Source organism: Dermacentor variabilis, chromosome 3 (genome assembly GCF_050947875.1).
Source record: "Dermacentor variabilis isolate Ectoservices chromosome 3, ASM5094787v1, whole genome shotgun sequence".
Taxonomy (NCBI): Eukaryota; Metazoa; Arthropoda; class Arachnida; order Ixodida; family Ixodidae; genus Dermacentor; species Dermacentor variabilis.
In genome coordinates, this window is record NC_134570.1 from 127,754,150 (window position 1) to 127,781,714 (window position 27,565).

At 45.3% G+C, this 27,565-nt stretch overlaps 1 protein-coding gene across 1 annotated transcript in view; it reads right to left on the reverse strand.

The window, feature by feature from the left end:
* LOC142574168 (uncharacterized) overlaps positions 1-27,331 on the reverse strand; it is a 62,341-nt gene extending 35,010 nt beyond the window's left edge. Inside the window, exons 1-2 of the mRNA XM_075683320.1 lie at positions 27,215-27,331; positions 22,440-22,520 (exon numbers count right to left, since the gene is read on the reverse strand). Of these exons, the coding sequence (XP_075539435.1) occupies positions 22,440-22,520; positions 27,215-27,273 (140 nt within the window). The 5' untranslated portion in view covers positions 27,274-27,331. The remainder of the gene's footprint in view (positions 1-22,439; positions 22,521-27,214) is intronic.
* Positions 27,332-27,565: the final 234 nt, after the last annotated feature.

The following is a 27,565-nucleotide window of genomic DNA, read 5'->3' on the forward strand; positions in this document are numbered from 1 at the left end:
TTACAATCAAATAATGTTCGCGTCAATACAAAATTGGCATCATTTTCTTAAACGTCCACTTTAATGCAAAATTTATTTAAGTGTGTTGTAGAGGTTGGTAGATATTGTGCCAGTTAAGTTAAAAGGATTATTAAAGATGTCGCTCTCAACATTGGCCGCTTTTTATGTTCACTGAAGGACGAACATCTCTCCCAGCCATATCCAATTACCCCTGTCTTGGGATACCTGATTCGAAGCTATGCTGGCAAACTTTTCAAATTTCGTTCTCCCACCCAATATACTGCCACCATCAAGTGCGCTTTGCTCCCTTGAAAAGCATTCTGTAAATTCTCTAAAAGCCATCGCCATCTTTATCGGCTGCCTTGTATACATAGCGCGCTCCAGCGAGCTTGCCCCGTGTCTCCTGCGGCGAGCTAAGAGATAACAAAAATTGGACGAATAAAAGAGAGCTGCTTCTGCTCCTGCTATCGGTCCGAACGGTGCAGAAGTCTTTCGCTCGCCGACTCCCTCATTGTTGTAATGAGCCTCACTCCGGTTCCTATAATGCGGTGACCCGGACGTGATTGTACGGTGAGCAGGACGTCATGGACGAGGCCACTAACAAGAGACCGACGACCAGCGCAGAGTGCCTCACAACGGTACAGATTCACCTATTGGCCTTTGGCCACGAAATCTTGCAGCCTGGTTTACTCAGGTTGAGGCTATCTTCTACCTTCGGCGCACTACTTGGAACTGCGCGAGGTTCCTCCATGCTGTCTCAGGACTCCGTACAGAAGTGGTCGAGAAGTTCCAAAAAGTTGCTGACGCACCCCACCGACACCACCCCCTATTACTGCTTCAAGCCTACGATGCTGCAACGCAAGATTATGTCGGTGAGCAAGCGCCTCCAGCAGCTTCTCAACGAAGAGGAGCTCGGCGATCGTCAGAACTGCCACGTCTTATGTGGCTGCTCCTCAGTGACTGCAGGCTGGACGCAAACAGCCCGCTGCTGCAGGAGCTGTTCGTACATTGCCTGCCGCAGAATTTCGCTGTCAACTTGGCTACCAACGAGAAGACATTCCCCTCAACAATCTCACAGAGCTGGCCGACCGCGTTGCTGATTTTTCAGCAAGACGTACGGTGGCAACAACCGTTCAGCTGTTGCACCTGGAAGATCGTCAGCCACGCCTTGAGCAAACCATTGCCGAGCTTGCTGAGACCATTACTGCACTACGGTCCTCGCCCCACCGACGTCAGCGCTACCGCGATTGCCGTTCCAGATTCCTTTCTCGGTCCAACTCCCGCTCTGGCCCTCATGGTGGTGCATATTGCTGGTAAGCAAAACACATTCGCTACCAGCGCACGCCAGTGCCGTTCGCCTTGAAGCTGGCGGGGTAACATGCCGCAGTCACTGATGACAGCCGGTTACCCTTCACTGGGGATACCTCCTTTCTGCAAATAAAATTTTTCATTCATTCATTCATTCATTCATTCATTCATTCGTGCCGTAGGACAAGCCGCCTGTTCTACGTCACTGACAGGATTGGCGAACATCGATTTGTCGTGGGAACTGGAGCAGAGGTCACCGTCCTTCCTACCACGCGACTAAAACAGGCTTCATATCCACCGCCATCTCTCTCATCAGTCTGTATTTGTCAGTAGCCAGTATTGAGATCAATTGGCGACAAGTACTTAGTTTTGCAGAGCCGATGGAATGCGTAGCCTATGCATGGGAGGGGGTATAAATCCTTCTTTGTGATCTTGTTCAACCGACGATATTCGACGCAGAAACGCGGGGTTGCGTCCTTTTCCTTCACCAAAACTACAAGTGATGCCCACGGGCTTTTCGACGGCTGGGTGATATCGCGCAGTAGTTCATCGATTTGTTGCCCTATAGCGAGAGGTACCGCCATCGGTACAGAGCTCCTCCACCTGATATCATGTGGTAGTGAAGGTGAAGAACACAGTAGCAAAACTTTTAATGGCGTAGCTAACTCTTGCTTAGGCAAACCTGCGCCCAGAAAAACTTCAGGGCCCTTCCACATTGAGAGAAAAGATGACCAACGAAGCTGTGTATGTGGGCACCTTAACGGCGAACTGCACCTCTGCCGCGGGTTGGCCCGGAATTGCACTATCTTCGCGATCGCCCACGAATGGGGAGTGCTTAACGCCTCCTTCACCTCCCCCGTGGGTCGGCCCAGCATTGCACTATCTTCGGGATCGGGCCCACTTATGGGGAGGGCTTAACGCCTGCTTCATTTCCGCCTTGGGTCGGCCCGGCATTACACTATCTTCGTGATCGGCACACGTTTGGGGAGTTTTTTGCTTACCACGCCAACGACACGAAAATTTCCTTGGATGGCAGAGGTATACAGCTTTGCTGTAAACAAGGCTACACCCAAAGCACAATGATGGCGGCAGACACAGTCGGCGATCCTCGAAAATTTGATCAGCGGGTCAAGTGCGCCGGGCTTTATACATGAGTCATCAAATGTTCCAGAGTAATCGCTGGTGCCCACTTGTCTTCAACAAAGTACTACATAATTCGCGTCGCACATACAATCAGATTATCCAAGTTTCGGTGCCGATAGACAGCGGGTGCAACCATCGATAACATTCGAGAAACCCACGTGCCTGGGGCTTGTCCAGATCACATACCAAGTTAATGAGCATCAAGGTGACAAGTCAATCGTGGAAGCATTCCCCAAGTTGTTTAGTGGAGTTGGAAAACTCAAAAACCACCACATTCATCTTTTTGTGGACGACACTGTCCCACCGGTTGCACAACCAAACAGGTGTATTCCGTTTGCCTTACGTGACGCCACAGAGAAAGAACTTGAACGTCTCCTGTCAGAAGACATCATTGAGCCAGCCATAGGACCTACACCGTGGGTGTCCCCTATGGTTATTGTGCCTAAACCGCATCAGCCTGATGAAATTCGAATCTGCATTGACATGCGTGTTGTGAACACTGCCATTCAACGGGAACGACATTTGTGCCCAACAGTGGATGACATCATTGTTGCGTTAAATGGAGCAACAATGTTCTCCAATCTTGACTTAAAGAATGGATATCACCAGTTGGAACTTGACCCTTCCTCAAGGCAACTCACCACGTTCTCAACACATGTTGGCTTGTTTCGCTACAAACAACTGAACTTCGGCATCAGCAGTGCAGCTGAAATCTCTCTCTCAGTACACCATACGCCAAGTGCTCAATGGCATCCCCAATGTCCTGCATGTTAGTGATGATATTCTTGTTTTTGGGCAAACAAAACAGGAGCACGACTTGTCCTTGGAAGCCGTTCTGCAGCGACTCCAAGAAGCTGGATTGACACTGAATGAAAAGAAGTGTCACTTTCATCAACGTGAACTAAACTTCTTTGGACTTAATTTTTCAGCTGATGGCGTTCGTCCTGATCCTAAGAAGATAGCTGCCTTCCTACAGATTAAAACACCGGAATCACCACAAGAAGTGAAGAGCCTGCTAGGAATGATCAACTATTCAGGCAGATTTCTGAGAAATCTTGCTGACCTCACACAGCCTTTACATGAACTGACACTGAAGGATGTTGTCTGGGAGTGGACAGAACGACAGTAAAATGGTCTTGAGAGCCGAAAGCAAGCCATGTCTGATGCCTCCACCCTTGTTTACTTTGACCCATCCAAACCGACAGAATTTGTGGTAGATGCAAGTCTACATGGACTGGGTGCTATCCTTACACAGCGTGACAGTGAAGACATTGCAGTGATAGCTTATGCAAGTAGAGCGCTTACACCAGTTGAAAGTCGCTACTCCCAAATTGAACGTGAGATCCTCGTAGCTGTATGGGCCATGGAGCACTTCAGTCTTTACCTTTGTGGAGTCAACTTCCTTTTGCTGACTGATCACAAGCCTTTAGTGAGCATACTGGGAAACCGAAGATCATCACCACCTGCCCGCATTGAGCGCCTTGCTCTACGCATTGAACAGTACACGTTTGTTGTACAACGCACTGCAGGAAGTAGTAACCCTTCCGATTACCTTTCCAGGCATCTAGTTCCTGAAACGAAAATGTGTGCCCGCATCGACAAAGTACCTAATGAGTATGTCAACTTTATCCAGCGCCACAACATCCCAAAGGCCTTCTCGGTTCAAGAAGTCGCTGATGCAACGAAAGCAGACCAGCAGCTACAGTCACTTATCAGTGCTATCCAGCACCCCACACTCACCAGCTGGGTCTCAGCTGAACTGAAGCCATTTGAATCTATAAAAACAAAACTAAAAACAACGCCCGAGGGCATCGTCCTTCGAGGAACACGCCTAGTTGTTCCCGCTACTCTGCAGAAACAAGCAGTGCTGCTTGGCCACAAGGGCCATCAAGGGATTATTGTGAAAACAAAACAAATGTTAAGAGAAAAAGTGTGGTTCCCAGGCATGGATAAGCTCGTGCACACTTTGATTAAAAGCTACCTACCATGTCAAGCAGCTGTTCCCCAGGCAAAGCAAGAACCACTTGCCATGACGGAACTACCCAGTGGTCCCTGGGAAGAAGTATCAGTCGACTTTTGTGGTCCCTTCCCAGATGAAAAGTACGCTATGGTGGTGTTAGATGACTTCTCACGATACCCAGTGGTACAAGTCATACACTCCACAAGTGCAAACAATGTGCTTACCTCCCTACGACAAGTGTTTTGCCAGTTTGGAATCCCTGCACAGGTAAAAAGTGACAATGGACCACCATTCCAAGGCAAAGAGTTTGCTGCATTCGCAAAAGAATTAGGATTTCGGCATCATCGTATCACACCTTTGTGGCCTCAAGCTAATGGCGAAGCTGAGCGGTTCATGAGAACGTTGAAAAAGCATGTTCGCACTAGTCAGCTTGAGAACATAGATTAGAAAGTAGAGCTCGACACTTTCCTGATGTCATACAGGTCTTCAAAACACTTAACTACAGGACGATCACCGCATGAACTGCTGTTTGGCAGACCGATGAGAAATCTTCTGCCTTGCTATGTTGAAGCTGCTTCGGAAACGGAAGACATAAGAAAGTTCAAAACAACTGTGCGCGAGAAAAGGGCATACAATAAACAACATGCTGATGCACGAAGGCATGCTCAACCACATCGCTTCTGTGTCGGTCAGCGAGTCTTGTGCAAGAAAGACAGCCACGACAAGTTGACTTCGTACGATGATCCAGGCCCTTATACCATTGCCAGCGTTCATGGATCACAAATCAAGGCATCGAGAGGAAATAGAGTAATAACGCGCAACTAAAGTTTTTTCAAAGATGCCTCTGGCCTTAAACAAGCACCAGCCAAAACATCATTTGACTGTGATGACATCATATATCCTCTACCCACCTCAGTGCCAGATCCTGCACCACCTGCATTGCACCAGAGTTCTCCAAGAAAGCGCTACCCAAAGAGAAACAGAAAGCCTCCACGCCATCTTTCTGATTTCGCAACCTGACATTGTGACTGTTTGTTCGTAGGAGACATTCACGACTTTTCAGCAGTGAACTGTTTTCCGTTTATGGTTTCCCTAATCACATTTTGTCCGCATTCATTTCATTTTCACCAAGGAGGGTAATGTAGTGTCTTTTAACAGCATTTAGCCAAATGTGAGTACTCGGTTGGCAACCAGGAATAAAGCATGGGAGCTTGAGCAGTGAGTGCGTATCACCGTGTCACTCCAATCTAAAGCAATCAGACCGCATCCCGGTTTACGCGAACACTAAAATGAGCAGCATCGGATCCAGCTGCGGAAAAAGACTACGAGGAACGCGATAGAAGTGGCACGAGCGTGAGGTGCAGTATGGGAACGCTGGAATGATGAGCAGCATCGGAGCCAGCTGTGGGAAAAGACGACGATGAATGCGAGAGAAGTGGCCCACGCTTGAGGGGCAGTATGGGAACGGTGGCATGATGAGCGGCATCGGCGCCAGCCGTGAAAACATGCGACGACGAACGCGAGAAAAGTGGCACGGGCGTTAGGTGCACTATGGGAACGCTGGAATGATGAGTGGCATCAGAGCTAGCTGTGGAAGAAGAAGACGACCAACGCGAGACGGGGCAGCATGGGAACGCTGGCATGATGAGCGGCATCGGAAGCAGCTGTGAAAAAAGACGATGACGAACGCGAGAGAAGTGCACGAGCGAGTGTCGGCGCGAAACGTGCTCACATGACATTCTGTACCGCACGCCGCGTTATCCAGACCATCGGGCGTATGAGCCACTCAAGGCTTTCACCTTAAAATCTAAAGCAGAGACATTCTTTTATCTGTCCGGCAGAGTCCTCCAGCGAGGGCAGGCGATGAGGTTTGGGCGTCTCTTTTGGTGGAGCAGAGTCAAATGGTGCGCACAGCCAACTTATTGCTTTTTGATTCTTAGTTTTTAGTTGCATAGGTAACATGGTTCTTGCTCGTAGCTGCCGTACTGTGCTTGTACGCCAATGCGTGGGACATCCTTCGCGCATATTCTGATACCGCTATAGTGTCGTTATCGATGTTTCTCTTGCGTGGTGCTTTGTTAAAAAGTATGCAAAATGCAACATTGGAGCTGCTTTGCGTCTAGTGAGTTTCACACATTAGCGATTTCAATGCTACTGTGAATTTAGGTTTGACTCTCGTGAACCCCAGCGTGGGTGGTTCTTTCTCTGGGAGACTTGTGCATTAGGTGGCTATTTTGTGCACCACGTAATTGTTGCTCGAATGCACCAAAATCAATTTCTTGGACTATGGTACATGCGTAAACAGTAACACGTTTACGGACAAGGTAAACCTCCACAGCGATATTTGCGACATAGTTCAGGAGCTTCTTATTGACGTTCTTGAAATTAGATCGCGACACCGCTAGCTGGTCGGCAAGCGCAGCAGCGACTCCCGTCAATTACAATATCGACAAGCAAGAACCGCGGACGTATAAAGAGATTTTTGCCTAGCAGCTAAAGCAACCCCAATAAATTATCAGTAACGAAAGGATTACTTTCAGCAAGAAAGACAGAAATTGTGAGGTGCGAACAGACATTTCATTAAAATGAAACAAGTTTGATCGGAGGTAAGCAATCTTGAAGCAAACATTTTTTTGTGCATATGAGTTAGCTGCTATTTCTATATATGTGCAATAAGAAATTTGCGAACATATCGAAGTATTTTAAGATACAAATGGAGAGTATGCTATTCGAGACAATAATTGCGGTAGTATCTTGTATCGTATCGTGATAGGATTGCGAAGTATCTTTGCCCAGCCCTGGGTGTAGAGGTATGCAGCTTCGCTGTAAAACGAGGGTAATAGGTACGAGCCACATTTAACCTTGCTTTTTCTCGGCATCAAAGTAGTTCATTGGCTTGCTCCCGCGTAGACAAAAACCGCCGAAGTTCTCGTCGTGCGGGAAGAGGCATGCAAGCCAATACATAACCTGGGCAGTAGGTATCCAGTAAAAACACGGGGAAAACACATCCTCGTTCGTTGGCTCGCTCACCCGCCTTATTCTGTCTCCCGTTTAGAAGAGCCGTACCTATATATACTGTGCCGAGGAAAGCATACGTCGCCTTGAAAAAGATAAGTGCACTTGTCGAAACATTGGCTCCTGCCTTCTACTTGTTCTCGTTTTGCTCTATGCGGTAGGTGTGGCTTAAGGAATCCCGCTCAATTGCGGCAGGGTTTTCATCGATCAAACAGGCTGATGCGGAAGCAGAGGTAGGGAACACGAGCTTTCTATCAGAAATCAAGTTTTATTCACATGTACTTATGTGTTGTAATTTCTGCAGATGCGAGGCAAGATTTACCAGTATCAGCATTCTTAGTGAAAGCAACGATATTTCAGCAAGTGAAACAACGGAGGCTTTTCACATAAGCAATAAAAGCGAGATCCGTGTCAGTGATACGTCTGTACTTTTGCGCCTGGCTGAATATAAAATATTTTCGTAGTTTTCTAAATTAGCATGTGTCTCAATATCTCACAATCTGGCTTGGCGCAAGGCGGAGACGTTTCTTGCGCTTGCTCGGCACGACTTCATATAGTGTATTTTTTTTTCACAATAAAGATAGTTGAATTTTGGCATTTTACGCACCAGAGCGAGTTTTGCAGCTGTCGGAATTTCGTTTTGCAGGAAGTACTGATGCAGTTTTCTTTGCAGACCTGCGAGGGAGGAGCTGTCACGAAATTGCATTCTTGTCCTCACGGTTTTTGCAAGGGCATTTATGGCTGGGAGACACAGCCGCTTGCGCTTCGGTAACTTCAGGGCGCCATTATTTGCGTCGAGTTTATTCCACAAAGCACTGCGGCGTTCCCAAAGACCAGTGAGCTCACTGACCTTCCGACATGCGGGTAACAGACCGCTGCGACTCGCTTTTCCTTATTTGCGCGTAAACGTTCTGCACAAGTTTGTTGGCCTCTACAGATAGCTTTCGATGTGAGAACTCTTGATACGGCTGCAAAGCTGGTGGACTCACGAGACGCAGCGCACTTTCTTCCGTAGGCGACGTCGACGAGCTGCAACAGGGGGAGGCCATCTTTGTTTGAAGGTTATGAAAAAGAGCTACGGATACCAGAAAACCACAAAACCTGAAAGAGCATGAAACAGAATTCCTTCTACTCCGCAACATATTATTCATTAATTATTAAATAAATTGCATAAAAAAACAAAGCGTCACTGCTAAATTTTTATTTACCCTGATTAGACTACAGGTGTTTTCATCAGGGGCTACATGGTGGAGCGGAGTAAAACAAATGGGCTTCTGCTCTGTAGCTTTGGTCGTGCAGCCACAGGAAGTTGGCGCCAGGTATAACAAACCAGTTAGAAAGTACGATAATTTTAAGCAAAGTGCCGTTGTGCACATGCCTCTCCAGAGCAAATCAAGCAATACAGCGTCCAGACACAGCTTGCGGAACGAGATGAGGTCTACGATCACTATGACTATATACAATGAAAATGATGAGGAACATGCCGAGTACTGATATTATTTCTCTGCCTAACGGAAGCAGACAGCCGGGCCGCAAACAAATGTTCAACGAGGCGTGAAGTGCTTCGGACGCTAGACAATTTTTCGTACAGCGGCGACGATGATCGGACCATTAACTAGTGGGATGCAACAGTTCACCCCAGATGTATTTTCGACCATGGTCTAGGAACTGAGGTATCAATGAATGAAATTCTCACATAAGGCTTGCTTGCGGACAGGAGCCCACAGAAAGACTTCGTTGCCGCAGATGAAGGCTCGAATGTCACGATGTTCACTGTGAAGAAGCTATTACTTCTCTGGAGGTGCAACCGTATTCACCAATGCTAGCTCACGATGGCTGGTTGCACGAGAAACAAAAACTTCTATAAAACACGTACTTGGTGATGCGATAACATTGAAGAAGGTGGTGTGAACTGCGATCGTTGTAGCTCACTAATATCAAAGAAGGCACTGTAGCCAGTAGTGCACTCAACGGCGCTGTTGTAGGCAACGGTCTTCATTATGTAATAATTCTGCTTTGTATACGTAATTTGGAGGAGGCCGACTCGTCAAGCTTTGTTTAGGAACTTTTATGCGGCTACTCATCCCTTCGTAATTAATGAAAACAAATTTGATTTCATTTGATTTCATACGAAGAATAGAATCCTAATTGGTATGGTCCGGCTGATGCACTTAAATATCATGCCCGATAATGGGTGGCGAAAGCGCGCCCATAGACAATTTGTCTGTGGTTGGTAAGTCGTGATCATGTTGTGAAAAGTGTTAGGGGCGTGAAAAACATTATCGAGAAGAATGAAAAATATGGTATTTCCACGGTCACCGAGTAAGACGCGAAGCGCTCCACGGCGCAAAGCAATTAAGTGGAAGAAGAGATCGGCATCTTAGAGAGAGGTGGCAGTGGAATCAAGGGGTGTTGTGTCGGCTTACCATAGCAAATGGGCGGCAGCTATTACAAGCTAATGGTTGTCCATCAGAGTCTGTGGAAGGGGTATATATAGATTAATGTCAAGAGATTCCTACGCTACCGGCTGGAGCGGGAGCGGATGTTGATCATTTGTGGTTCTTGCATGTATTTGGCGACAGGTCAGAAGAAAAGGGTATTGATGTGGTCGTGCGTGTTGTGCAACCAGAGGAGACCATAAGTTGCGCCATCATGAAAGGGAAGAGAGCTCCACAGAAAGCCAATGGCGGCTACGGTGGCAATAGATGGAACGTTAGAGTGTACCTTCGTGAAGTTTGAAGCGGTCTAACTGACGTCGCAAGCGTTTCTTGTGTGTCTGCGTAAAATAGCTAAGATGGTAAATGTGCATGTGGCAGCAGGCATCGGCTGGACGGTGCAAGGAAAGATCTAGCGATACGTTAGCTGAACTGTCTGTTGACGCCAAAGGTAGAATATCGCAACCTGCCACCACATGGCTGCAGTTACGCGTAGAGGCGGGTGACACAACAGATGCGGATGACACTGGACAGTTTGACGAAGCATAGGTGGCTTAGTGTTTCTTGACAGATTTATTTATTTATTTATGTATTTATTTATTCATTAATATATTTATGCTACAAATGCCCCTAGTGCGGGGTGTTACCTACATGAGGGGTGGGTTCTTAGATTTCTACAAGGCCGTCGAAGAATGACTTGAAGTGGCTAAGATTGGAATGATGTGTAGCGTCGGTGGACAGATGAGTCCAGTCGTTCGCTTATTTGAATGGAAAATGAGTTGAGATGCGCAGTAGTGCGCGCAGGCGGTAGATATACAGCTTTAGAATGACTGTTGCGGAGCGAAAGGCGGTACACAGGTGCGATAATCGAGCGAGCAATAGACGAGTGATAACATTTGTGATAGATGGACAGGCCCACTAGTTTTCTGCGTGACTCAAGACTGAGAAGATTAGCTCTATGATTTAGTTCAGAGGCGCTAGAGTAGTGAGAATAATCGAATAAAACTAATCTAATAGCGTGATTTTGGATGGACGCAAAAGTTTGTTGCAGGTTAATATTATCGGGTCCCCCAAACTACGCATGCCTATTCCAAATTGGAATGAACAAAAGCTTCGCATGTTAGCAAGTTTGTGTCAGAAGAGATAAACTTTAGGTTACGCTGGGCATAGCCAAGAACATTGTAAGCTCGGTTTGTTAAACCTGCCATATGATGAGACCAGCTGAAATCATGGGTCACTGTGATACCAACGTACACTTATATGATGACACTAAAGGCAACTCGGAACCAGAAACAAAGTACCTATGTGTTTGGTAAGAATCTCCGTGGTGGAAGGAGAGCTAAGAATATTTCTGGCATTTAAAGGCATTAACAAAGTTCTACATCAGCTTTCAACAGTTAGTAAATCCTTTGCAGTATAATGTTATCATGGAAGCTATCGATAGGACGGGAAAGGTCAGAATCATCTGCGCAAAGGCGAATACAGGAGGAGATGTTAGTCGGAAGGTTATTGATGAAGATTAGAAAAAGCAATGGTCCATGAATGGTGCCTAGGGGAACTCCGGATATAACAGGTGCTAATGAGGAAGTGTGCCCATTAGCACAGTCACATTGTTTCTTGTTTGTGAAGAATTCACACAGCCAGTCAAGGGCCAATGGGTTAAGATTTAGGTCTGATGGCTTAAGGAATAGACGTTTGTTTGTCACCTTGTCTAAGGCTTTCTCGAAGTCCAGGAACAGAGCGTCTATGGCAAGATTGTTATCAATGCTTTAGCTGATGTCAAGAATAAATGATGGAAGCTGAGTCTCACGCGATAAACCCTATTGAAAGCCATGTTGCTGTGTTTGAAAGAAGCCAAATGGGATTAGAAATTTGGTTCTATGCGAATAAATGACGTGTTTCTTTAATTTTGAGGACGCACTCGGGCGACGGGCCCCTTGGCGAAACAGCAGTAGTCGGGGCCAGGCTTGAAAGGCATCGTTAGCATTCTGCACTTCCAATTGCAGTCATGTCGTAGCAAATTGCTTATTTTGTTTACCTGACTGGGCAAGAAACGCGAATGAAAGCACAATTATTAACCCTGAGTAACTCTGCTAGCATCTTTTCTACTGAGAAATGCTGAGTAAAGTTCAATGTGTTTTACTGAGGCATTTTGTTCATTGCACAAGCCGTAGGCAAAGCGACAGCCAGATTCAGAACACGAAATTGGTGCGGCGATAAATGGTAAAAGTTGCAAAAGGTCTCTGTGCACTGCTTTGCTCAGCTCTTCACTGAAAGGTGCTTTAGTAAAGATGAAAGCGCCAGACAGGAAATGGCCCCCCACTGCGCAATATTATTCGTGTTGAAAATTTCTAGCCACATATGTGATGGGCAGCGAGGTAGTCCGTTTACTAAGAGTGGAAGCCTGAAAATGCAAACACTTAGCAGGGTGCTGTTTCAGATTACGGCACCCTTTCATGGGCACTTCTGGCGAGCTGCCGCATGCACTGACGCATGAGCTTATGAAGAGGGGAAGAAGCGAAGTTACGGTACAACCAACGTGAAGCTCTTAACAAAATGTCTCAGTAAACGTTTCTGTTGTCATGGCTGATAGAACATTTTTTTTGTGCAAGTCGGTTAATTATTGTGGAAACAACACAAGAAGCAAGAACAGAAAACACAGCAAGATGACTGAGAAGACAAGGCACACGAGAGAGAAGGGGCCGGCCTTGCTGTTCACAGGACTTGGGGCTTTGAATGAGGCGAGTTAATGAAACTGTGAAAAAAGACGTAGCTGAAAGAAAACATACAATAACAAATGGTAATATAAAATAAAAGGACAGAAATAAGAATAAACACAAACACGCACAGAAACAGGCGCATATTCACACACAAACACGAGCGCGAAAACTATTATCTCAAATATAAATAAATGAGGGCAATAGAGAAAACATACGCGAAAATGCAAGAAAACGCACACACATTTACTAACATACACGGATAGAGGTATCAGGAGTAGGTTCAAAAGCTTTTGTGCCTATGTTGTCGTATTTTTATGTTATATTTTGCACCGTAGCCTTAACACTGTCAAGAGAATTATTAGTAGCAACATACCAGAAAATTTGAAAAGCAGCACAGAGCTGTGTTGTGGGAAAGCGTATCGAGCGCTGGAAGCACACCTGATACGTGATTGTGTCAGAGCAGGCATACTACAGCGGGCGCGTGCAGTAAGAAAATAGTACTAAGCCACACAGCGACTCGAATTTATGCCAAGTACTCTTGTAAAGTCACCACCTGTTTAACAGCCACAATTTTATATGACTTTGTACGGGGGATGAAATTAAAGAAACTGACACTGCCACCAAACATCTGACCGTTATTAATTCTATGACATTCACTCAAGCAACGCGTGTCACTGATTGTTAGCATGGTGGACCGCGATCAATTGACGCTGCTACGCAACGCTCTAACGAATCCACTAATGGTTTGGCTATCTTATCACACCGCTGACAACAATCTTTCGCGCTGAGCTGGCAGCAAGGAACTTTTGCGCTGGAGGTGCTCTCGCAAATGTGCTCTGTTGAGACAGTCGTAGGATTGTCTCATCCGCGTACGCTTTTTTCATTTCTCCTGATAATGGTCTTGCTCCATCACCTAACCTCGTCCGACGAAAAACACAGTACACGAACAGAGGCGCCGCTAGCAGTAGGCACCAGACTTTGGCAAACTTTCCTTGTCGTAAGTTCACTTTAGAGCAAAACAAAACACCACAGAACAAGCACGCAGGATGTTTGTTTGTAGCTCTGTTAGTTAATTCGAGTTTAATATCCCAAAGCTACTAAGGCCATGCTGCACCAGAAATAGGACAGTACAAGATCCAATGTTAAGGCAGCAATAGCTGTGTTACCCTAAAGTCGATGTAAATACTCAGTTTAATCTAAAACCTCAAAGAAGTTAGTGAATGACACTGGCGTATCACCACCCAATATTAACGCAGGGTGTGAAGGTTACAAATCGTTAAAATGTTTCTGCCTCTGTGTTTCAGTATGTGGACATGATATAATAATGTGGTTTACTGTAAGCGATTCATGATATTTCTCGCAAGTTGGTGGGTTTTCTTTCGAAATAGAAAATTGTGTGTTAGATGTGGGTGTCCATTTCGAAGTCTGCAAACATCACCTCATAGAACCGTTCTTGGTGTCTGCATGATTTCCACTCGCCAAGCAGGGGTTTAGTCATATATAACTTGTTATTTACGCGCCAGTTATATTTGTGTTGCCATTTTGCTGCTAGGGCCTTACGAATCACCCGGATACTGTCTCTCTACGGAAGTGTTATGCGAGTTATACGTTTGTGCGCTGCCAATCTGCTGCTTCATTTCCTGGTATCCCAACATGCCTTGGGATTCACCAGAATCGTGTGGTTCCTCCGTATTTCTTATTAAAGACCGTGTTTAAGATATGGCCAAGCAGGAGTTTACAGCTGTTAGGGAACCTAATGAATCGGTATAAATAATAGCATTCTTCTGCATGTCGGCAGTAATTTTCATAACTGCCATTCATATTGCATAAACTTCGGCGGTAAAGACTGAAAAACGATTATTTATCCAGATGCTATTTTTCCAATTTTTCATTATTATTCCGCCACCTACGTATTCTTGTGTTTTAGAGCCATCAGTGTAAAATTCGTGTAGTTTTTGTATTATTCTTGAATACCTTGGAGCTCTTGTATTATGTGTTCTTGTGGAATGTCTTTCTTCTTTAAATGTGTTAATGTTGAGTCACATACCTGCGTAAAATTGCGCCATGGGGCAATCTTGGTGGCTTTTCAGCAACCTGCAGGACTCCATGAGGAACATCATACGTCTGACGCTATTCTTCGTGTCGTAAGATTGGTGGCCGAATGATGTTCGGTTTATTTGTGTAGTGTACCCGTGATTTGCAGTGTGTTACAATGTTGTAGCATATATGTTGTGGTGATGACCGAATTTACAGTACATAGCAAGGTGTAAGTAGTGCTCTGCGGTGCTGTAAGGAAGGCTCATTGCAGTCAACGTATAAACTTTGGACAGGCGATGTTCTGTAGGTACCACTCGCCAGCCGTAGGCCGAGATTATGAACTGAGTCAAGTCGCTTAGTGTAGCACTGCCTAGCTGCACCATGAACTATACTGCAGTAGTCGAGGATGCTACGTACAAGGGACCGGTATATACGTAGTAGACATGTTCGGTCAGATCCCCAGTGCTTTTGTGATAAAACCTTGGGGATGTTTAGTGCTTTAATTTTAGTTGTATTAATGTGGGTCAGGAAGTTCAGCTTTGTGTCAAATGTTACGCCTAAAAAATTGTGGTCGTCTTTGAGCGGCAGCATTGGAGCATCCAATGTGAGAACTGGACTGCAGTGTAACTCGCTTCTAGGAAAAGAGAACTGTAACAGTTTTGTGTGTTGAAAACCGGAAACCATTTTTGTCAGCCCGTTGTGTAAGATTATTTATTGTTATTTGCAGTTGTCTTTCGCAGGTGGGCAGATATGAAGCGCAGCAAGACACTTGCAAATCGTCGAAATATTTTGAGTGCTTAACAGATGGTCGGTTGATCTTATTAACAGAGTTCATTTCGACAATGAAGAGCGTCGTGTTTAGAATGCAACCTTGTGGGACGCCATTTTCTTGTGTAAATGTGCGTGAAATTATTGTACCGAGACGTACTTGAAATATTCTATTTGACATGAAATCGCATAGAAAATTTAGCATTCTTTCACAAATACCCATGTCATCCAGGTCTCTCAAAATTCCATATCCCCACGTGGTATCTTTCGCCTTTTCTTAATGAAAGAAAACAGCGACACAGTGTCGTTTGTGTAGAAACACGTCACGTATTTCATGTTCTAGTCGCACGGAGATGGTCAGTGGTAGAGCATCCCTTTCTGTATCCGCACTGGTGCTTGTCTATTAGGCATCTTGCTTAAAGGATGAATGTGAGTCTTATGTTTATAATGCTCTCATAGGATTTGGCTAGACAACTTATTAGTGCAATGGGTCTATAGCTGCTAGGGGATGTTGCGGGTTTACCAGGTTTTAGTAAAGGCACTACTACCGCGTTACTACAATCTGTAGGCCTTGCCCCAGACTCCCATATCTTGTAGAAAATTTGAGAAGTGTCTCTATCGATGTTTGAGATAGGTGAGCCAGCATTGTGCAGTGTAGACGGTCAGGACCTGTTGCCGTATTTTTGCCGGCGTAAAGAACCCTGTTCAATTCCTGAATTGTGAGGTGGTTATTACAAAATTGATTTAAAGCCCCAGTGGTGGGCAGTCTCTGTTTCTCCGCCGACTGTTTATATTTTGAGAATGTATGTGAGTAGTTCGCTGGGGCGGAGACGCTGTAAAAGTGCTCGCCTAATAAGTTGGTCTGGTCTTGTAGTGTTCTTTGTGCACCTGGACATGTAAGTAGGGGTATTGTGTATGATAAGTACTATCCTTTAAATTTCCTCACCTGGTCCCACATTCGTTTTGATGTAACTGTACTATTGATTGAAGATATGTATTTTTGCCATGACGATTTCTCTGCTTTTCTTCGAATAAATCGCTTTGGCCTTGGAATAAAACAGGCTTTGGCCTGTTTGCAATTTAAAAGGTTGCTATAGGTGGGATACATCCGTAGAATTCCTCACGCCTTATTTTGTTCTTTTTTCGCTTCAGTACACTCGTTTGTCTACCAGAAATTTAGCTTATTGTGCACAATACCAGATGACTAGGGTATTGCCTTTTCTTCCGCTGAGATTATGACCTCAGTGATATTTTGTTAAGTTCATCTATGCTTAGTTCTGGCGAAAAGACAACTTCCATTTTCGCGTCCTCCCTAAAAACTGGCCAATCAGCGAGCTGTAATTTCTACCGGCGTTGCCTAGTGGATAAGGTGGGTGGTGATGATAAAAGTTTGATGATTGTGGGCAAGTGATCGCTACCATATCACGTGTCGAGATCTTCCAATTTAAGATCACTAAAAAGAGATGATGAGCAAAACGCTTAATCTAAACAACTAAATGTGCGGGAAGTCGGTGAAAAGTAGGTCGGTGAACTTAAGTTTAAAAGGCAAATGTCATTGAACAGTATAAAGTCTTCAACGAGTTGCCCTATTTGGTCAGTTTTGACACTGCCTCAAAAAGTACAATAAACATTAAGATCTCTTACTAAAATAAATGGCTGCGGTAACAGATCTGTTAAATTTTCTAGGTGTTTAGTAGTAAAGTGGGTGTGGTGTGGAATATACAGTGAACAATTCTTGATGGTTTTGTGAGACGGAATGGTGGTGGCCACGGCTTCAAAATATGTATTCAGTTGAACATTTCGAGTAGAAGTGCCGTCCTGCACGACTATAGCGACTCCTCCTGACAAGCGGCTGGAGCATTCGCGGTCCCTTCGGACAACTATGAAACCTTTGAGAGTTTTACTATTTTTTGGACTACGATTTGTTTCTCGAAGACACATTGCAACTGACGAAAAAGTGTTGATAAGGTCTTTGATGTCACTTATATTGTGTATCAGACCTCTGCAATTCCAGTGTAGAATGAAAGCCATGGTTGTAAAGTGAAAAATGTACTGATGATTGTGAACTTAAAAATTAAAGGTGACATGCGATATGGAACATCACGCGCTTGATGGACGTTATACCTGCCCGTTTTTAAGCGCAGGTATAACGAGCATGTCCTTCTTAGACCACTCAGAAGAACGCTGTTCCTTTGGCGTCAATGACGCCGGTGTTTTGGTATCTACCTCCATCGCCTTCTCTGAGGCTTGTATGATCGAGTGCCAGGCGCCGAGACACGGATCTCGGGCCTTGGCGTTCTGTTTGGTCTTGGGACCTGCGGAACAGCGGTCTGCAGGGCCGTCTTGGATAATGGTGGACCAGCACAAGCTGCTTCCACCAAGGGGGCGGATGGAGTTGCTGCAGAACCACTAACTGTGACCCCTCTAGACTCCTGAGACCGATGTGGGTGCTGCTCCCTGCCACACCACATTGACATAGCTTATTTCAGGTAAGAGTTAAAGCCTTTTCCTGGCTTCGAAAAACGAAATCTTCTCTTTTACTGTAAGAACAATCACCTCCTTCTCCTTCTTCCAACAGGAGCATAATCGTGAATACGCTGGGTGATCCCCTTTGCAGTTTACACAGTGTGGGGGAGCGTTACAGTTTTCAGATGGGTGATCGTTGGCACTACATTTCGCGCATGTTTCTTTGCCTCTACATGATTGTGATGCATGGCCGAACCTCTGGCTTTTGAAACACCACCTTGGGCTCGGTATGTATGTTCTGACATTGATATTTAGATATCCTGCGTCGAGAGAGGTCGGGAGAATGCTGGTACCAAATGTAAGTATCACGTGTTTGGTGATGAGTTGTTCATTGTTTCTCCGGATTGTAATTCCTTTAACTTTGATCACATTCTGTTCTTGGAACCCCTCGAGAAGTTCCTCGTCACTCAAGCTGAGAAAATGTTCCTCTTAGATAACACCCCTGCAAGTGTTTAAGGAGTTCTAGGGAGAAATCGTGACTTTAATTTCACCAATACTGGCGAGTTCGGACATATCTTGAACTTGTTCTTTGTCCAAATGAGGCAAGTTGAGAGGAGGAAAAGCTCCGACCCACGTAGGGGGAGCGAAGCTGCTCTATGCTTAGGCGAGAGCAAACCTGAGAGGGGAACTTGTTTCCCAAGAGCACTGTGTGTGCTCGCGTTCCTCCTCTTTTTTCAAATGAAAAGTGCGCTCTGTTTCCGACTACACTTTTCCACTAGTGCACTATAGCCTGTGGATTTCCCGCGTACCTCCGTGGCGTGAATGGCTCTATCATTGAGCCTTTCAAATGCGGAGAGAAATCTCTGCGTGGAAACAGCACTATAGGCTGTGTGCCAAATACGGCTTTGCGAGAAAGCTCGCTGTGCTCTCTTTTTCGAGGCGGGTACCTATCCGGGACTTGCTCCACTTCCGTCGGCAGTTCCGTTCTCGAGTGTGACGGGTCCGAGGTCCCCTTAGTCTATTCTATTCTATTCATTCCATTCAATTCTATTAACAGGTCTCCGTTGGTCGATTTGGAAGCTTTGTAGTCTTTGTCAATTTTTCTGCGAGGTATTTCGCCACCAAGAAAGGGGATAGCATACGCATACTTAGTGTTCCTTCACTATGCCAGACGTGGTAACGTGGGAAGTTGTCTAGGTCGGTTCGGAGGGTAGATAGAAAAGGTGCTCTTTTCAAAGGCCGAACTAGAAGTCGCGGGAAAGCTTCTGCCATAACATGGTTTCAAGATTTCCCGGCGGTGGTAGCCAACCACCACCGAGCCCAGCAAGGGGACGCTACAGGTTTTCAGAAACCTGCAGACGCCAGCTATGCACCACCAACTATAACCTAATTTATATACCCGAGACTGGATATATTAGACATTTGAACACTTGCCGACAGAAAATTTCCTCCAGGTGGGTCCTTCTGGAGGTGCCGTCTGTGTGAAGCAGAGGCCGAAGAGGTGTGTTGCCTCCGCCGGGGGGCCATAAAGGCCCGAACACCCGGCATCGGCTCAACCCCCAGGATCCTCTTTCCCCAGACACGGCTAAGCTGCGCACGACTACACGCGGGAGGGCCCAATCATGATGTGCTCGGGTACGTGGCGTCGCAACGCACCAAACGCCTGCTGACGCAGACGCCTCGGGGGTTTGTAGCGCTGTGTCGCCGCGGGATCCTGTTTTCAGGCGAAGCGCAGCGTCAGTGATGCTCGCTGCGATCTTCCGTCGCCGTTTGACTGCTCGGAATAAACGCACGCGGCACAAATGGCGTATCGTATGTTCGCAATGATATTTCAGGCGTCATAAACCACCACAAACATTTTGGGGATTCACTCTGACGAGCGGCAGACGCGCAGGACTGACGTGACTCGGCCCAGTTCGAAGCGCGGGCGGCCATCTTCTGCTTCGGCGGGGTCACTGGCCGTCCGGCTCAAGACGTCAGTCTAGAGTGCGCGCCTATTGGTGGAGGCTCATGTGCATTCGCCTTGGAGAAGAAAACGCCTCTTTTTTCTAAAGTTGTATTTGACTATACTTATTTTTTATTCCCTTAGCCTCGGCGACGCCGGTCCCGCGGGTGGTAGAAACGTGCCGCGCAGCGCTATGATCGGTACAAAGCCCGCGGAACCCGCCGCTCTTTGATTGGTAGAAACGCGGTGCGCGTCCTGCTGTGATAGGTGACGTGTTTCGTTTCCAGTATACCCACGCTCAACGCCACGGACGGCATGGTCACTGCGCAATGGGGCTCTTAAAGTTATTTCTTTGATATGAGACAGAATGATGCTTGTTCTATGTTTGATATTCTTTAGCAGCTTAGAGTTAATTCCATCGATGCCCGCCGAAGACGCTAAGATTGCCAGTTAGGTTACTGAAACATTGAGCTCTGAATAGTACGTCCAATATAGAGGGGTAAATAAATTCTGGAAAATGGGGCAGTTCATATTTTTGGGTTCAAGGGTGAATAGAGAAGAAAAACTGTCATTTAGAACATTAGCGTCTACTTCAGGAACAGGGTTATTGCGATGGTCGAGTAAAGAGGCAGTTTTATGGTGGCCGGGTTCACTTGTTTTCCATAATTGATTTGCATTATACTGTAATATTGTGGTAATGTCGAAAAAGTATTCGCTGCATAGGATCCGCTGGAACACGCTCACATATTCTTTTTTCGGGTGGCGTTGTATCTCGCCCAAGCGCATGCGTTGTTTGAATTTTTGGCAACTCGATCATATATCTTCTTTTTGTTGTTTAGACGTTTTAAGTTTCTATTGAACCAATGGCTTGATAGGCACTCTGTAACTTAAATATTTGCTATTTATTTATTAATTAGGTGGTCAATTTGTTTTTCAAAAATGCCCAGCTTGTTTCGACTGATTACCTTGAAAATCAACTCAGCATGCATAATCGCTTTTATTGTACAGTGCTAATAATTTATCTCCCTTTTTATGTTGTGATAGCTCGCATTGAAGGGAAGCGCGAACTGCTACGCGATCACTCAACCCAATTGAAATCGTTAGGGGTGAGGCATAATGATGTGACGTCAACAAAAAGATGTAGTATGTGCACGATTTTCTCAGTAAGTCTCGCGGGTTTCAATGTTAGTTATGTAGGCCTAAATGGGTGTCACTTGCTGAAAAATTGTCATCCTTCGTTATTTCTTGGGATATATAATAGCAGATCAAGCAAAGTTATATAGGGAAAGCTAAAATCGCCGTATGGAATGACTGAAGTGTCACGGTGTGTGGATGCAGAGCCAAACTAATCGTGAAGCGAAAGAACGAGGGAACGTTCAGCGTAAGGAGGGCGATAGCATGCACCGAATAGGTAGATATGATGTCTTACAAACAAGAAATAAGACATCAGTTGACGTAGCTATGTGTAGTAATGAGCAGTTAAGACTATGGTCGATAGTCAGCATAACATCAACGCCACGTCGACCTTCACGGCCTCACCAAGAAATAACAATATCGGGGAAATTAGGAACAGTTCAAAATAAGTAAGAGAGGAATTTATCCATCTTTCGGTAATTATTTTATGCTAGTATTTTATGGTGCCTTCCCTTGGCAGATTCAGAGTATTTCCGGGAGCCGTTTCACTGCTCCTTGCGGAGCCCGAGGGGTGGTTCAGGACTCATTTAACAGAAACGCGTTCTAATTTTTTATTTACTCAATTACAATTGCTCTTGTTTTTTGCAAGATACATAACGAGCGAGTATTCAGTGAAGAAGCAGGTACGGCGCTAACAATCATCATTACAAACAAACAAACGGGCATGCAACCCAAACCACAGCAACACTTCGGCAGAAATGCTGCTCGATGGTTCGTTGGAGAATACTTCAAGGGATGTAAGGCTGTTCCACAATGTTGTAGTGAGCAAAAAATAATAAAAACTGGAATTGAAAGCAATTTGGTGAAAGAGAGAGAAAGTATAGTGGTGTTTAGAGGCACAATCTAGGCGGCAACAGTATTTGCACAATTTGTGAGAGGAAGCTGCGTCGCGTTTGCCGAGTAGAGTCATCGATGGACATGGTATGCGCATGAATCAATGATTGTTTATTATTTTGGACAGTGTAATAACGCATTCATATGGTGTTCTTCCCTCCAAGTATTCGACTAAAAAATGAAGATTTGTAGAAGTTGCGCTGATACTGCTGACAAATTAACATATTCGTCTTTGTTGTTTAAATTAGTGCAAACCAGTGAGCATTGCTCATGCTGTGAGGTAACCACACCTATCAATCACTTTCGAGTACTGGCTGTATCTCAGTACTGTATGCCATTTCATTACCATACTCCATTCCTCAGTTGCATCTTTTCAAGTGCGCTTTGTATGGCGAAGATGGGTAAGTGTTTCTTTCACGGATCACATCGATGTGTTTCTGCAACGTTAGATTAGCGTAAATGCAATACCCAATCTGGTACTCAAACTCAGTGCCATGCGCTGGATAGTGTACATATGTTAACGAAAGTATACTAGAAATGTATCAATTTGTTAACAAACGTCATTTGTACAGCTTTTAAGGCGGCAGCAGTTAAGCGCTGAAAAGTGGACTCACGTTGTTTCATTGTTTGTACTTCCAGTGACGCTGCCGGTGGTGGCGGTTGTAGTCGTCACCGTCCAGTTGCCGCTTTCACTGCTGCACAAAAACAATTCAAGCTGACAGAGTGTCATGGAGTTAACAGCCTCGATGGTGAGTGCGTTCGCGGGCGCAATAAAATACCTATAGCTAGGAGCTCTGCTATAATAAAAAGTAAATGCTTTTCTTACGAGGTAGGTGCCACTGCTACTCTACCGTAACTCAATTTTTTTAAAGTGAGGGCACACTGCATACTTGATTATGCCGCTGAAAGCATCGCGACGCCGAGTCCTACTCCTTGGGGCTCGTATTATTTAAAATGAGCTACTATATATAAGAGGCGAGAAGAAAGGGGGTTAACCGAGGGGCCCGATTTTTGTTAGTCGTATCATAAGAAGTCAACAAACACAGACACCAAGGACAAAATAGGGGAAATTACTTGTGCCTAATAAATGAAATAAAGAAAGCATAAATAAATGGTAATTAAAGTAGATGAAAAAACAACTTGCCGAAGGTGGAAGCCGAACCCACAGCCTTCGCATTTCGCGAGTTCAGCGAGTTCGGCTCCCACCTGCGGCAAGGTGTTTTTTCATCCACTTTAATTATCATTAATTAAAGTGGATGTGAGCATGTGAGCATTAGCATGTGAGCATGCGTGCAGAGCACTGTTGCCAGCTAAAGATAAAGAAGCCCGCCAAATCGAGACCACTCAAAACATTAAAACACGTGATACGAGCACCCAAAATGCGCTAAAATCCTGCTAAATTCAGACAACAATCAGAATCACATTCAAAATGTTTTATTCCGTCTAGGTAAAACACATCTGAAAAAAAAGCACAATGGATAGAAAAGTATGTTTTCTTCATAATGAATAAGAAATATAAATTATTAATGTGAACAGGGGTTTTTCTTGCGCCACGCTGAAGTGCGCAAACGCATTGTGAAAGAGAACTGAAAACAATAAAAAAAGACGCTCACAATCGCTGGCCAGGAAATAAATTGATGTACCGGGTAGTTATTGAGTGAGTGAATGAAGACTTTATTGCGGGCAGCCATAGCAATTACAGAAAAATGTCACTCGTTTCCTCATGCTGAGCACGGTCGCGCGTCGTCTGTGCGTAAATGTTCCCTGGCGCGGCAGGATCTAGAGTCGTGCCATCGCTCGCCCCGTAGACCTCAATCGTACAGATCTTGTTAACTGCGTGATCGGTCAGCCTGTAACTGAAGCAGTATTTATCATTCAGCACTCAGGTGATCCGAAATGACAATTGCAGAGTGAACGCACACGGGTATGGCGAGGCATCTTTCAGCTTTGCCTGACATCTGAGATATTTCTTATGGTACTTCCGGTGTTGTTGGCCTACCAGAGGGAAATGATTCCGGAGCGGTAATATGTTTCTTCGTAGCAGCGGGCGTGGCTAAGTTTATGTTCTTTGCAGAAAGTTATGCTTTGCAAAAGCGGCGCTAGGATCGTCTGGCATCACCTCGAACTCCCATCTACCAGCCTAGAAACGCTGGTTCCTGTAACAATTCCTTCCTGGATTTATGGATGTATTCTACCGGAGCTATTTCACGAGGCAGAGTCCCCTTAAGAGCGTCTGCGAAAGCGGCGAGAACTGGAACTCCTAAGAACTCCCGAAACTGCTATAACTATAGTTCAGAGGAGGCATGGAGACAGGGAGAAAGAAATGCGAAACACACTGTGAATGGAAATGATTATGCCTTCCAAAGTGCAAAGGTGCGTGTATAGGCTGCACATTTGTATCGCACGAAGCAGGAATTATTGTCGAAAACATTTCAGTTTTTGTAGCGCGAAAACAGAAACGCATATTGTATGAAAACAGCTAAAAAATCCTCCACCTGCAAGAGAACACGTTTTTCAGGTAGGCAGCGCAAGAAAAACGCTAAATATATCGAAAAAACCGCTAAATTGGCAACACTGGTACATACGTGCTGCTCTGCATTTAGCCTTTTTCACACTGACATAAGTCACTGTAGATGCGAGAGTAGGTAGGTACCCCTGTTCGAAGAAATCTTTTGACGTCGACTTAGAGAAAATCGCATGCGCCATTCGATCTTTGTTGATCTAGTATGAACTTCGTTGACGCCAACTAGGGTCACTGAATATGTGCCAGTAGGAGTGTGCAACTTTTCTATGCGCGTCTTTGTCGCCAACTTGCAAAGATATCTATGTGCCACTGGAAATGCCACTGGAAACAATAACGAAAAAGACCCCTAAAATTTCTTCGATGCTGAGCGAACCCACGTCGCAATGGCTCCTCAAGAAGAACAACCTGGCGCATTAGCAAGCAGCGCCACAGAAGCACTGGGTATGTGCCGCTTTTCAATGAACGCCAGCGCTTTAGCAAGCTGCGTCACTCATGGACCGCGCATGTGCTGCTCGTGAACGAAAATCTCGGCTACTAGGATTACAGAGTGGGCAACAAAGTGTGCGGCAAGCAAGGGAGCAATTCCCAGCGTTTGCAGGCACCGACGCGCCACGATTCTCATCTCCGGGGTCAAGCGCGGTCTTCTAAGCAGTGCTACAATATGGCGCAGATTCTACAGAAATCGCGAGAGTGGAGCCCGGTTGCCGCATGAAGTGCTTCTCAGAGTTCGAATATATCATATATCGCATCAAGTTCACTGTGCTCCTTCGTTGCAGCTTGTCTAGAGGTTCACGATCATATAAACCTTAACACAGGGCCAATAAATGAACATATATACCGACACCTTTCTTTTCAACAAACCAATTGTAATCAGGGCTAAAGAAAAATAGTTGGCAGCAAGTTACGTTCTCTGTAACATTTGAAGGCGGAAGAATACTGCACACTTGTTAATGCATTAAGTTATACAATCGGGGACCAGATTTCTTGCAAAACATAGCAAGCCGCAGTGTGGAGCACACGTGTGGCCCATTTAGATCGACCTCCTGAACGACCCATTCGAGCACTTAATGCACTACCTAAATGTGCAGCATGTTTGTCGCTATAATGGGGTCATGTACAGAAGGTTTAAGGCAAAAGACCACGTTGCTGAAGTTTTGACTGGTTGGCCGGCTGTTCTGGTTTGAGTGCCCGGATAAGGGCTCTGGCTGTTGGCTCAACGTTTTGTCAAGGTCTCCGACAAGTGGAGCTAAATGTATTTCAGGCTTCGAAAACACACGTGAAAAAGAGAAAAAAAAGTCCGCCTACATTCCACTCTGTAAAATAGATGCACAGCGAAGCTGTTGCCGATGTTACATGACACTACAAATGCGCAACCACCACACATCCTCATTCTTCTAAGTTCTCAATCAAGCGCAATGGCCTTATTGAAATAAATGAAAGTTTAAATGGTGTTTGCGTCAAAAAGCGCGCTTATTACGATGTACACACAGGTTGCAGACATGATAGCTTCTAACTGTGATTTAGTATACGAGAAAACTTACATCTCTTACGCGGAAACATAAGGCCGAAACCCATTGCCAGTTGCCGTTTGTTTTCCGTGAGCACATGCCGAAAAATCCCGACCAACTAGAGTCTAACAACTTGCTGTAAAACAATAAAGCAAAAAAGAAACAAAGTTCAAAAGTTGGTCAGCGGAACAAGAAAGGCTTGAGGCGTGCCATGTGGACAGCGTTAGGCCGTGCGCGGCACTGCTATGATGGCAAAATGCCGTCTGGCTAGACCTCATTGTCCAGTGCGCCACTACGTCGGATGATCCTGTAGGGTCCAACATAGCGTCGCAAAAGTTTCTCACTAAGTCCTCATCGGCGTGTCGGGGTGCAAATCGAAACGCGGTCTCCTAGCTGGTATTCCACGTAGCATCGTCTAACATTGTTGTGCGAGCTATCGGTCCTCTACTGGTTCTTGATGCGCAAGCGGGCGACCTGTCGAGCTTCGAGGTTCTCTTCGTCGGTGAGATGCTGTAGCATGGGCATCGAACGATGTCGCCGGATTCCTTCCATAAACCACCTTGAACGGCGTCACATGCGTTGTTTCTTGCAGCTCCGTGTTGTAAGCGAGTAAGGAGAGTTTCATATGTCTTCCTGTTAAATTCTCTTGTCGGATATTTCTGTGCGCCCAAGACTATCAGAATGATTATATGGTTTTAAACTACGTCTGTGGTCATCGCACATCTACTTAGAGCTCCGTTGTCAGCCTCTTTAAATTTCTGTAAGACCCTTACGGTATGGGTGTTACCAATGCGACAAGAAAACACCCTTAAGGGCGTAAACATTTTTACAGTGTAGGCAGGATTCTGAGAAGAGATGCACCACCGCCATGTTACTTTTGCGATCAAGATAGAACGCACTCACGCCCTGGATTGTCGTCACTGTGACTTATTTGCTCTTTGATGCAAAGTAAGGGACACTAACATGAAAATACGGTCCTAACGTGCAACGGCTACGAAGTAAAACGATATCTCCCCGTCGCGAAAAACCTTTTGCGAGGTGTGCGTTGCAACTGGAGCAAAAAACCAGAAGAAATTAAATACGTGGAAGGTCTCTGTACCTACGTCATCACACGTTCGTTACTCGCGCTACTTAAAAACACTTCACGTGTGATTTCAAGGTCTCTAGTCTTGACAGTATTTCTGATCTTGATACACCTTCAGAGATGTTGGCAGGAATGATCGCACACACGTGTTCTTTAAATAAAATTAGGTTTGGTAGGGAGTTTCGTACTTTGAATCGGCGTAACGCTCATGTGCAAAGCAATAGTATGAACATTCTTGCAAACTGCATTGATTATGCGCCGCACTATACTTACCTCATGCATGTAGTAAAATGTAGAAAGAAAGTGAAGGTTATAATGTAAGGAGACTTCATATTATTTTGAGAAATCCTTTGGCACACTGACAAGACCCACAACAAGAGTGCATGCCAGCAAAAGCACGCCGTGTTTTATACTTCTGAGCATGTAATCCTTAATTATGATCAAATTTTCTGACACATTCAAAGATCAAATTTGTTTTGCTCATTTTGTTGAGTACGTGCGCAAGCTTCATTTACCCCTACAGAATTCTGTACAGATCATTTTGTTTGCTTTCTGTGGACTTGACCTATACTCAAGAGTCACTGGGCATGACATTTCCCATAGAAATGTGTTTTATTGTCGTCG